Raw genomic sequence first — 13,889 nt, forward strand, 5'->3', positions numbered from 1 at the left:
GCTGTTCATAATCACTGTGCTGTTTTTCTAGTGTAGTGAGCAAGTCTGCATGTTCTTGAGTTCTCTGCTCCACTTCTATGCGATTCCTGAGCTTTGCAATATCAGAGCATAAATCCGGAGCCCAGAGAAGCCAGATCTGCTCAAATGCTTAGTCTCAGCTTTAATATCTTTTAACCAGCATTCGGTCTCATTTGATCTCTCCCATATATGGGGAAAAATCGACCCTGCCGCTCACAGGTTGTTTTGCGGGCATCCCTGGTGCTGATTGGATTGACGCAGACAACATGCCTGCTTCGCACCAGGTCTGGCTGCTCCCCAGGCAGGCAAAATTTTGCAGATCTGTCCTTTTTTTTTTGTTTTGTTTTGTTGTACTCATCCCTGCCTGGAAAAAGGAATACTAATGGAAGCCAAGTAGAAGTGACCACAAAAACAAAGTTTAAGAAGCTGATGGATAGGGATTCACCTGGGTCAGTGAGGGGCCATGGAGAAGGATTGCGGTTGGCTGCCGAGGGAACTTCTGAGAATGGAGTGGATACTGCGCCGTTTACGGAAGAAAGAGTTTATAAACAGCTGGAGAATCTGAAGGTGAACAAAGCTATGGAGCTGGATGGGATACATCCCAGGATACTGAAGGAGCTCAGAGAGGTCCTGGAGGGACCTCTTAAAGATTTATTTAATAGATCTTTAAATACGGGAGAGGTTCCGCGAGATTGGAGACGAGCGGATGTGGTCCCTCTTCACAAAAGTGGAGATGGGGAAGAAGTGGTAAACTACAGACCGGTAAGTTTCACGTTGGTGGTAGGAAGTTGCTGCTGAAAGAAAGGCTAGTTAACTTTCTAGAAACCGACGGGTTACAGGACGTGAGGCAACATGGCTTTGCCAAAGGAAAATCCTGCCAAACGAATCTTGACTCTTTTTTTGACTGGGTGACCAAAAAACTGGATGATGGACGTGCGCTAGATGTAATCTACTTGGTCTTCAGCAAAGCCTTTGATACGGTCCCCCACAGAAGACTCGTGCATAAGCTGAAAGGGTTGAACTTAGGACCGAAAGTGGTGAACTGGATAAGAAACTGGTTGACCGACAGGTGGCAGAGGGTGGTGGTAAATGGAATCCGCTCGGAGGAAAGGAAGGTGAGCAGTGGAGTTCCTCAGGGGTCGGTGCTAGGGCCTATTCTGTTTAATATATTGTGAGGAGTATTGCTGAAGGGTTGGAAGGAAAGGTGTGCCTTTTTGCGGATGACACGAAATAGCCAATAGAGTGGATTACCCTGGAGGGAGTAGAAATGATGAGAAGGGATCTCCGAACGTTAGAAGAATGGTCAAGGGGTCTGGCAGTTAAAATTTAATTATTCACAATAAATATCAATTATTCATACAAACCTACATACCCTGTAATGCCTCACTCAGACATTCACACACTTCTACCCTCCATCCATATACATAACAATAGTATACAACTATAAATGCCTCTTACAAAGATGATACAGCTCATCATAAATCAATACAATGTGCATATGTCAATTTGAAACTCATCGATTAACCAATGAGCTCATCATAAACGCTGGTTCTATGAATCTTTAGAAACCTGCGTACAGTCTGTATCCATTGTCCTTTGTATAGCTGAAACAGCTTTATAAAAGTTGTACCATATACATAAGTGAATTGGAATATTCCTCCAACCACAACGATGTTTCTTATGGAAGACAAATGTCACTGGGAATATCCAAAACCCACAAATTGAGGAGGCTGGAAACGTGTGTCCAAGTTTGAAAACATCAAATCGCCGGTTCCCCGATGCTGATCGGCATTTCGTTTCCTTCCTCAGGAGGAACAAAGCTGTAACAACATTAGTAATCATCACCTTCTACATACTTTTATATATTCAAATCTAATGGTTCAAACAAGCGTTTTAAATAGCACTTACTAATATACTACATCAGGCTGCACACCGAGTGGTAATCGGCCGGACCTTCCGCCCCGGAATCGCACCACCGGAAACTGTTGCACGTCACCCACAACGGCACATGAATTAAATACCCTTGGGCTCATTAAACAAACGTACACGTCAATAATTACATCACACCCACTCGACCTCCAAATTGAGGCCATGCGGTGTTACTGTCCCCCATGTGTAAATGTATCGCTGCTCCAATAGTAGTAAACGAGCACTAATGTCTCCACTTCTATTGGTAGGTACAATCTGCGATAATACTGCACATTGAAGCTGTTCAATAGTGTGATTATGACGCTGCCAGTGAGACACCAGCGGATTCTCCTTTTTACCTAACCTTAAATTACTGACATGTTCTGCCAGTCGATTCTTTAATTGTCTCTTTGTATGACCTATATAATATAGTGCACACGGGCACCAAATGCAATACACCACACACTCGCTAACACATGTGGTGTTTTGCCTTAAAAAGAATTATCACTATGTGGAATGTCAATCACGCTAGTGTCCACAGAATAGCGACAATACACACATTTACCACACGGGGAATGTCTACCTACACTATTCTGTCGTTTGGAACGTTTGAGCAATTCCCCTATGTTGGCCTGTCGTGCATACGCTACTTTGGGGCGTTCCCTGAACTCTGGATGAACAGACAGAACATGCCAGTATCTGTGGATGATGGAAGAGATGCCCACTGCTCTATGTGAAAATGGAATAACGCATGCCATTGTGTTTCTGGAGGAGACCTGACCTGAATAAAACAACCAAGGACGATAGGCATATAGCGCCCTCTTATAAGCGCTCCGTATAACCTGCTTCGGATATCCGCGCTCTATAAATCTACCACTCATCTCCCGAGCTTGAACTCTAAATTCATTAACTGAAGAACATAGACGGCGTAACCTCAAAAATTGGCCCACAGGAACACCCCTCCTCAGAGCTTTATGGTGGAAGCTCTGATAATGTAGAAGGGTGTTCCTATCGGTCGGCTTGCGATAGATAGTCGTGGCAAATCCACCATCCAATGCTCTAATGATCTTAATATCCAAAAAATCAAGCTCATGGGTATCCCTTCTAGAGGTAAATTTGATATTGACATCGACACCATTAAGACTTTCGATAAAGGCATTAAGAGCGCTAAGAGGGCCACGCCAAAACAAAATAACATCGTCAATGTACCTTTTCCACATAACAACATGGCGGTACCAACTTGAAGTGTAACATAAGTGCTTTCATATTGAGTCATGTATAGACAGGCCAGGGAAGGTGCGACTGTAGCTCCCATCGCAACTCCCCGGGTCTGTACATAAAACTGATCATTAAATTGAAAATAATTATGCCCAATCACCAAGGTTAACAGTGTTTTTAACACTTCAATTTTGGGCAAAGGCAATTGTAGAGCAATCAAATGGTCAACTGCTAACTGTATAGCTTGTGCTTGCGGAATATTAGTGTATAAGGCGACGACATCCAACCCTACCATGTAAAACTCCTCGCCGCAGCAAGGGTCCATCTGATCTAATATCTGAATAAAATGCATGGAATCACGAACGTAAGATGTAGCTCTTTTAACCATAGGGTTAAGCAGTTTATCAATATACTTGGATATAGGTTCCAATACCGAGTCTCGTGTGGAGACTATTGGACGACCAGGTGGATCCACGAGAGATTTATGGACTTTAGGGACAAAATATATATGGTACTTTTGGACTGGGGTGACATAAATATTCTGATCGGTCTTAGTAAGTACCCCATTCGACACAGCCTCAGCAACACATGTTTCTATTTGGTCCTGCAACCATTTAGTAGGATCATGATCAATATACTCCTATTGATCATGATCCTACTAAATGGTTGCAGGACCAAATAGAAACATGTGTTGCTGAGGCTGTGTCGAATGGGGTACTTACTAAGAGGTTACGCCGTCTATGTTCAATATACTCCTATTGATCATGATCCTACTAAATGGTTGCAGGACCAAATAGAAACATGTGTTGCTGAGGCTGTGTCGAATGGGGTACTTACTAAGAGGTTACGCCGTCTATGTTCAATATACTCCTATTGATCATGATCCTACTAAATGGTTGCAGGACCAAATAGAAACATGTGTTGCTGAGGCTGTGTCGAATGGGGTACTTACTAAGAGGTTACGCCGTCTATGTTCAATATACTCCTATTGATCATGATCCTACTAAATGGTTGCAGGACCAAATAGAAACATGTGTTGCTGAGGCTGTGTCGAATGGGGTACTTACTAAGACCGATCAGAAATATTTATGTCACCCCAGTCCAAAAGTACCATATATATATTTTGTCCCTAAAGTCCATAAATCTCTCGTGGATCCACCTGGTCGTCCAATAGTCTCCACACGAGACTCGGTATTGGAACCTATATCCAAGTATATTGATAAACTGCTTAACCCTATGGTTAAAAGAGCTACATCTTACGTTCGTGATTCCATGCATTTTATTCAGATATTAGATCAGATGGACCCTTGCTGCGGCGAGGAGTTTTACATGGTAGGGTTGGATGTCGTCGCCTTATACACTAATATTCCGCAAGCACAAGCTATACAGTTAGCAGTTGACCATTTGATTGCTCTACAATTGCCTTTGCCCAAAATTGAAGTGTTAAAAACACTGTTAACCTTGGTGATTGGGCATAATTATTTTCAATTTAAAGATCAGTTTTATGTACAGACCCGGGGAGTTGCGATGGGAGCTACAGTCGCACCTTCCCTGGCCTGTCTATACATGACTCAATATGAAAGCACTTATGTTTACACTTCAAGTTGGTACCGCCATGTTGTTATGTGGAAAAGGTACATTGACGATGTTATTTTGTTTTGGCGTGGCCCTCTTAGCGCTCTTAATGCCTTTATCGAAAGTCTTAATGGTGTCGATGTCAATATCAAATTTACCTCTAGAAGGGATACCCATGAGCTTGAGTTTTTGGATATTAAGATCATTAGAGCATTGGATGGTGGATTTGCCACGACTATCTATCGCAAGCCGACCGATAGGAACACCCTTCTACATTATCAGAGCTTCCACCATAAAGCTCTGAGGAGGGGTGTTCCTGTGGGCCAATTTTTGAGGTTACGCCGTCTATGTTCTTCAGTTAATGAATTTAGAGTTCAAGCTCGGGAGATGAGTGGTAGATTTATAGAGCGCGGATATCCGAAGCAGGTTATACGGAGCGCTTATAAGAGGGCGCTATATGCCTATCGTCCTTGGTTGTTTTATTCAGGTCAGGTCTCCTCCAGAAACACAATGGCATGCGTTATTCCATTTTCACATAGAGCAGTGGGCATTTCTTCCATCATCCACAGATACTGGCATGTTCTGTCTGTTCATCCAGAGTTCAGGGAACGCCCCAAAGTAGCGTATGCACGACAGGCCAACATAGGGGAATTGCTCAAACGTTCCAAACGACAGAATAGTGTAGGTAGACATTCCCCGTGTGGTAAATGTGTGTATTGTCGCTATTCTGTGGACACTAGCGTGATTGACATTCCACATAGTGATAATTCTTTTTAAGGCAAAACACCACATGTGTTAGCGAGTGTGTGGTGTATTGCATTTGGTGCCCGTGTGCACTATATTATATAGGTCATACAAAGAGACAATTAAAGAATCGACTGGCAGAACATGTCAGTAATTTAAGGTTAGGTAAAAAGGAGAATCCGCTGGTGTCTCACTGGCAGCGTCATAATCACACTATTGAACAGCTTCAATGTGCAGTATTATCGCAGATTGTACCTACCAATAGAAGTGGAGACATTAGTGCTCGTTTACTACTATTGGAGCAGCGATACATTTACACATGGGGGACAGTAACACCGCATGGCCTCAATTTGGAGGTCGAGTGGGTGTGATGTAATTATTGACATGTACGTTTGTTTAATGAGCCCAAGGGTATTTAATTCATGTGCCGTTGTGGGTGACGTGCAACAGATTCCGGTGGTGCGATTCCGGGGCGGAAGTCCGGCCGATTACCACTCGGTGTGCAGCCTGATGTAGTATTATTAGTAAGTGCTATTTAAAACGCTTGTTTGAACCATTAGATTTGAATATATAAAAGTATGTAGAAGGTGATGATTACTAATGTTGTTACAGCTTTGGTTCCTCCTGAGGAAGGAAACGAAATGCCGATCAGCATCGGGGAACCGGCGATTTGATGTTTTCAAACTTGGACACACGTTTCCAGCCTCCTCAATTTGTGGGTTTTGGATATTCCCAGTGACATTTGTCTTCCATAAGAAACATCGTTGTGGTTGGAGGAATATTCCAATTCACTTATGTATATGGTACAACTTTTATAAAGCTGTTTCAGCTATACAAAGGACAATGGATACAGACTGTACGCAGGTTTCTAAATATTCATAGAACCAGCATTTATGATGAGCTCATTGGTTAATCGATGAGTTTCAAATTGACATATGCACATTGTATTGATTTATGATGAGCTGTATCATCTTTGTAAGAGGCATTTATAGTTGTATACTATTGTTATGTATATGGATGGAGGGTAGAAGTGTGTGAATGTCTGAGTGAGGCATTACAGGGTATGTAGGTTTGTATGAATAATTGATATTTATTGTGAATAAAAGTAAAAGAGTTTTTCATATGTTCTGGAGTCTTTAGCAGCTATGTATTAATACTGACTCTGGTTGTTCTAAAATAATCCCTATAGTTAATCAGTTGAGTTAAAATTTAATGCCAAAAAGTGTAGAGTGATGCACTTGGGGTGTGGAAACCCAAAAGAGAGATGCCGGATAGGAGGGGAGAGATTAGTAAGCTCGACTCAGGAGAGAGACCTTGGGGTGTTGGTGTCTTAGGATCTGAAGTTGAAGAAACAATGCGACAAGGCAACGGCCGTGGCCAGAAGGATGCTAGGCTGCGTAGAAAGCGGCATAACCAGCAGAAGAAAGGAGGACTCTACAAGTCGTTGGTGAGGCCCCACTTGGAGTATTGTGTTCAGTTTTGGAGGCCGTATCTTGCTAAAGATGTAAAGACTGGAAGCGGTGCAAAGAAAAACTACGAACATGGTATGGGATTTGCGTTGCAAACCGTACAAGGAGAGACTTGCTGACCTGAACATGTATACCTTGGAGGAAAGGAGAAACAGGGGTGACATGATACAGACGTTCAAATATTTGAAAGATATTAATCCGCAAACAAACCTTTTCCGGAGACGGGAAGGCGGTAGAACTAGAGGACATGAATTGAGGTTGAAGGGAGGGCAGACTCAGGACTAATGTCAGGAAGTATTTTTTCACAGAGAGGGTGGTGGATATGTGGAATGCCCTCCCGCAGGAAGTGGTGGAGATGAAAACGGTAATGGAATTCAAACATGCGTGGGATAAACACAAAGGAATCCTGTTTAGAAGGAATAGTTCCGTGGAATCTTAGCGGAGATTGGGTGGCGATGCCGGTAATTGGAAACAAAACGGGAGCTGGGCAAACTTCTACGCCCTGAGAAAGGCAAGGACAAATCAAACTCAGGTATACATATAAAAAGTATCACATACCATGTAAAATGAGTTTATCTTGTTGGGCAGACTGGATGGGACCGTACAGGTCTTTATCTGCCATCATTTACTATATTACTATGGTTGTATTGGAAGGTGTGGAGCGTGAAGGGGAGATGTAGAAAGTAATGTGAGCCAAAATTCTTGGAGAGTGAGGGGGTCATTTCTCCTTCTCCAGAATTCCTTCTACTACTACTACTAATCATTTCTATAGTTCTACTAGACGTACGCAGCGCTGTACACTTGAACATGAAGAAACAGGCCTGCCTGAGATCCTCTTTCCTTATTCGCTGTCCCTCTCCTCCCCTTACTACTACTACTACTACTATTTAGCATTTCTATAGCGCTACAAGGCATACGCAGCGCTGCACAAACATAGAAGAAAGACAGTCCCTGCTCAAAGAGCTATGTAATAAAAGTGAGCCAAGTATAGGACAATCAAGCCATTGTGACATCACTGATGAGGTTAGCTCTTATTGGTGGCCTGAGGCATTATGACATCACAATATTAGCTCTGGTTACAAGAGACTACTACTACTACTACTTATCACTTCTATAGCGCTACAAGGCGTACGCAGCGCTGCACAAACATAGAAGAAAGACAGTCCCTGCTCAAAGAGCTTAAAATCTAATAGACAAAAAATAAATAAAGTAATCAAATCAAATTCCCTTCACCAATCACTAATTTCCCTTTCCTCCGTAATAAATCACCAAATTAGCTTGGCATATGAATACTGAAGACATATTTTTTAAAAAATTACATGATTGAATATGTGAATTTATTAAAATGTGCCACATAATCTGCTGCAGAAAATCAGGGGCTATGTTGATTATAGTACTTTGGACCTGCTTGCCAGACAAACCCATCTGCTACCGTGTTTCCCCGAAAATAAGACACTGTCTTATATTAATTTTTGCCCCCCAAAATGCGCTAGGTCTTATTTTCAGGGGCTGTCTTATTTTTCGGGGAAACATCGGGGTTGGATCGGGGTTGGCCCGCCCGCCCTCCGTCGCTCCCGGAACTAACCTTAAACGCCTCCTTTCACCTTCGCAGCAGCAGGGCAGGCCACTCTTTCCTGCCATGTCCCGCCCTCGCCTGATGTAACATCCGCGAGGGCGGGGCACGGAAGGAAGGAGAGGTCTGTCCTGCTGCTGCGAAGGTGAAAGGAGGCGTTTAAGGTTAGTTCCAGGAGCGACGGAGGGTGGGTGGGGGGCGGCCCGGGGGCGGCCTTGCTTTCAAACAAAAATTTGCTAGGTCTTACTTTCGGGGGAGGCCTTATATCTACCAATTCAGGAAAACCTCTACTAGGTCTTATTTTCGGGGGATGTCTTACTTTCGGGGAAACAGGGTAGTTTTTATTCTATCATGGCTCCTAGTTTTCAATTGAAGTATTGGTCATTGTGCAGAAAACTTCTCAGTACTGTTTATTCCATTTATGTGATTACCTATTTTTCTTTGTTCAGCCATCAAGAATGATGTGAAGTCTGCAGATACCAAGAAGTCAGGCTCCACCATTAAGTCAGCAGGTAACGGCTAACAAAGCTTTCATTTCCAAATTTGTTCTTTGTCCTGCCAGCCTCCTATTTGAGTAGTTCAGTATTAAATCAGGGAAGTGGAATAAAGAGCAGTTATATTTACAACCGAGAGCTGTAAAGCCGTAACCCAGAATTGGGTTACATTGAGTACATCTGAGGCAGCACTCAGTCTGAGTAGGAGGGGACAGACCTCCATGTGTTTGGACAGCATCAGCCAGCAATATGGTGCATTTGTTCCTAACCACTAGTACCTATGCCAGGGATGCTCAGTGTCAGTCCTTGAGGTCCACGACCCAATTGGGTTTTTGGAATTTCCCCAATGAGTATGCATGAGATCTCATGCATATTCATTGTGGGAATCCTGAAAACCTACCTGGGTTACGGACCTCGAGGACCGACATTAACCACCCGTAGACCTAAGCTTTAGGCACCTCCCTATCTGGAATTCATTTAAAAAATGTATAACCCGCACCATGAATTATTCTGGGTAGTTACCAAAAATCATTCACAATAATAGTAACGTAACAAAAACACACCCAGCATCATCAACAACAATTATTAAATTATCATAAACTAAAATCAGTCCATCAAAAGCCTGTTTGAAAAAAATGCTTTTAGCTGTTTCCTGAAGGGGAGCACTGGTTGAGAGCGCATCACAAGTGCATTGGAAGTGAAATCCATAATTTTGGCAAACTTAAAGCTGGTTTTAATTTCAACAGCTTTAAGGTACTTAACTGCTTATGAAATCCTGCCTTTTTATTTTTAATCTCACGAGTCCATAGAATTCTTCATAACTTCAGTGTTCATAAAAATATTTACAGTCCTTATTTCAGTGTAGATAAACTTGAGTATTTGTTTTCCATTCAGTCATCTCCCTCTATGCTCTTAATATAAAATACTTATTTTCCTAATTTTTGGCTCTCAGTGGGATTCATCAAACACATGCCATAATAAAAACATTGAAACACAATAGAATACATAACTACAATACATCCAGTTAATGCACAGGATGGACATAACTGATCTCATTTGAGTGCTTGAGGGAGAGTTTTAAGTCCTTTTAAAAAAAACTGAGCATGTCAGTTTCAACCTCACTATACTGGGCAAAGAATTTCACAAACAAGCCCTGGCAAGTTAGACTGCATCCCATGTGTCTCATGAACCAGAATGGTGGCGGCAAACATTGGTCTCTGGGAAGTTAGAAACTGTGTGCAAAGGAGTCAACAGCCTAAGTACTTTGAACATCAATAGAGCCACCTTAACTTTCAATGATATTCAGATGCAGCCAGTAGAATTCATTTAACACTAGTGGCCACATTCAGTACCATCTATACCGCCTTCATTGTTACACTTTATTGAAAGTTCAAAAGATAAACCCCCCCCCCCCCCCCCCCCCATTAAAGCTTAAAATAGAAACTTCAGTAAATCTAAACCAAGTTACTCAAGCTGATCAGTATTACTAACTTTGGTAAAATCAAACACTGACCATGTGATGAAATAATACCCCTATTGTGCATTATTATATAGATGCAGAGTGGGAAGACCACATCTTTACAAATCCTACTTTTATCCCTGATCAGTGAAAATTAATTCTCAGAATATATGGTTATAAAAACTAAGTTTGACTGTCCTCACATGTAAATCCGGAGCAGTATGAACTCTTAAGTATACCAGAAAATTCTAGAGGTCCCATGTCAGCACCATCACACAGGTCCACCTCCATTCTAGTTTTTCTGTTGAACCTGACACACTTTTTTTTTCTGTAAAATGATAAAAATTTGAGTTTGCATGTTCATAGCCCATGGGACTACCTCAGTTCTGCCTTTCTACTCCTTAGTAAACCCCTAGTTTATTTTTTGTTTTCTTGGTGTATTGAGGTTTTTGGATGCATCCTCAGCCTACACCAATAAGTGGTGCCTCAGGCATTTTTTTTTTTTAAACCATAGTCATTTGATTTTTGCCTTGGCTAATTTTCTACTGATATCCCAAAAGCAGAAGAAACTTAGTGGTTTTAAAAAATGTGCTAAGTGCAGCAAGGCTTTTTAATACATGATTTGTGCTTCAAGCATAGGGCCCAGTCATGCTACTCCTAGCTCTTCTGCTTGCCAAACGATGACTTCTAGTTATAGGTATCAGAAATACACAGAAAAGCTCTTTAGTTAAGCTGAATCCAACATTGGTATTGATGGCATCAACCACCAAGGGCTCTGCTATGCCAGCCACTGGTGGTATATCAACACTGAGAACATTTTGTTCCCCTTTGAGATTGTGTATTGATAGATAATGGTCTGTTAATTGTTTCTAAGTCTTGCCTGATGGAAGCAAGGCATCCCACTGCACTATGTTGGGAGTAGTGAAATACAACGTCTCAAGCAGATCTGGGAGATCACGTCAGACTTCAAGGGCCTGAGTCCCGGCCAATAATGTATTCCATGTGACCCAGGAGAATGTCGCCGTTCCTGCATTCTAGGTGCCTTTAGCATCAGCCGTGGTTTCAGGGACTGGATAAAATGATCAGGATATGCTGAACCATCCTCTAGTGAAGACGGTTGCACAGACTGTATTGACACAGATACAGAAAGGGGTTCAGACCACCCTGGAAACCAGTGGTGCCTAGAGATATGGGCATCAGGGGAGAAAGCTTCACTAAGTCAACAGGCTTACAGTTGGATTTCTCCAACAGAGCATTTGTTTGATCAGTCTGAGCAACTATTCAGAGATGGGCTATAGGTAAGAATCAATAGGTTTCCCTCGCATGCCTTTCCTCAAAGAAAGGAGAAAGTCTCCACCAGAAAACACAAGATTTTGTAAGAGATGGCGAAGACATTTTTGTTGGAGGAAGATCCCAGGGTGCACATGCTACACATTCTCTAGTTTCTGAACCGTACCTAAGGAGACCATGACTGTGCCCATTCATGATTATCCACAAGAAAGCAGATAATGTAGAAGACTTCACCCCTCCCCATTTCACCTATGAAAGAGGTGGATTCTAAAGGCTTCTGGATTCAAGAAGCAACTACTACCACACCATACCACTTGGTAATCAAATTCACTCTCAGGAAGGCCAAGTAAGTGTTAACCCATTCATTGTATCTAATACAGACAGTAACAGGGATAGGCTTACCTCTCCTTGCGTAAAGATCAAAATCTGGTCTTAGTAGCGCCACAGTAGACCTTTTATCTACTTTGGGAGCCTATAACAAGTTCAAGAAGGCCAGAAGATAAAAGTTACTACCATTCTACAGTACTAAATGTGTTATTTAATGAAGTTCGTCCTCCTGGATTTTTCCTTACTTTAATGTGTGTTTAATGTTAGAATTCTTTACATTACTTACTGCCTACCAAAAACACGTCCCATTTGATCAGAGTATAAGAAATAAGGAACACACATTTCAGTCTAGTTATCGGTATTTTTGCCAAGGGTTTGATTTTTCATGACTTCAATGAAGTTACATGGAAACATTTTTAAAACAAATAAGAGGAAATATTTGTTCACTCAATGAATAGTTAAGCTCTGGAACTCTTTGCCAGAGTGTAGTACCAGCGGTTAGCATATCCGGGTTTAAAAACGTTTGGACAAATTCCTGGAGGAGAAGTCCATAATCTGCTATTGAGACAGACGTGGGAAAGCCACTGCTTGTCCTGGGATTGGTAGCATGGAATTTTGCTATTAATTGGGTTTCTGCCAGGTACTTGTGACCTGGATTGGCCACTGTTGGAAGCAGGATACTGGACTAGATGGACCATTGGTGTGACCCATTATGACTATTCTCGTGTTCTTATGTTACCCTCCTTTTGAAACATTCAGGCCTTGGTCATGATGCTGAAAAATTTCAGTATAGAGAGAGAAAGCCAATTCATATTTGAGTAACTAGCCCAGAGCTAATTTTTTTCCTACCTTTTCTCAAGTTCCAAAACTCAATACTGATGTGAACTTAAAGGGCTGTACTGAGAGAAGTCTGGCAGTATGTGAAAATGTTACTAAAAACACAAAACGGGGAGAAAAGTCCACTTGTTTTATACTGGTTTCCCCTTCCTTGCAGCAGAGTTAAGTCGTCCAAAGACTAGCCCAGTGAACTCCAGCAGAAGCAATACAACCACACCTACTGCTCCAGGGGGCGCATCTTCCACTGGAACAGCTCCTAACCGCCCCAAGCCTTTGAAGCAGGCCTTGGCGAAACCCGCCTCAGACTCTACTACAGACACCAAAAAATTATCAACAGTCAGAGTCCCACCACCCAAGCCCAGTACTGTGCCCAAGCAGACTCGCCCAGCCAGCGCACCAGCTCCAGACCTGAAGAATGTCCGCTCCAAAATTGGATCTACAGACAACATGAAGCACCAACCTGGTGGAGGCAAGGTAGGTCATGATTTGTCATGTCTTCCAACTGGTCCCCTTTGGTGATTCATCTCTGTACGTTTCTAGACAAAAGAAACAAGTTTGAATCCTCATTCCTTTGGTACTGAGCAAGGCTATTTCATGCGTATTCAAAAGTTTTTGTAAATTGTCCCTTAGAGCTAACAATACAATCTGGAGCTATCAATACAATCTGAAGCACTGTTTTTCTAATACTCTCTTAAGGCACACCTGGCAGTGGGGTTTCAGGATGTCTAATGAATAGGACTGGTACAAAGAGGCGACTACCATGCACACAAACACAATGTACAGAAAACTGCAAAAATAAGCCACAAACAAACGGGGAAAAAAAAAGTCGCAGTAAGGTATTGGGCAGTCAGATATTATTTGGGGGATAAAAAATTGTTGGTGGTTATCTTTTGTGAATTTCTTCTATTTTTAATAAAGATTTAAAATAGATGTCTAATAAGCAATTAAATCATTAAAAACTTAGCATGATGTATATG

The 13,889-nt window shown here is 42.1% G+C and overlaps 1 protein-coding gene across 1 annotated transcript in view; it reads left to right on the plus strand.

The window, feature by feature from the left end:
* The window catches only part of LOC115466372 (microtubule-associated protein 4-like), a 107,116-nt gene that overhangs the window by 17,491 nt on the left and 75,736 nt on the right, over positions 1-13,889 (plus strand). Inside the window, exons 3-4 of the mRNA XM_030197600.1 lie at positions 8,955-9,017; positions 13,070-13,386. Of these exons, the coding sequence (XP_030053460.1) occupies positions 8,955-9,017; positions 13,070-13,386 (380 nt within the window). The remainder of the gene's footprint in view (positions 1-8,954; positions 9,018-13,069; positions 13,387-13,889) is intronic.

This window comes from Microcaecilia unicolor, chromosome 1 (genome assembly GCF_901765095.1).
Source record: "Microcaecilia unicolor chromosome 1, aMicUni1.1, whole genome shotgun sequence".
NCBI classification, from domain to species: domain Eukaryota; kingdom Metazoa; phylum Chordata; class Amphibia; order Gymnophiona; family Siphonopidae; genus Microcaecilia; species Microcaecilia unicolor.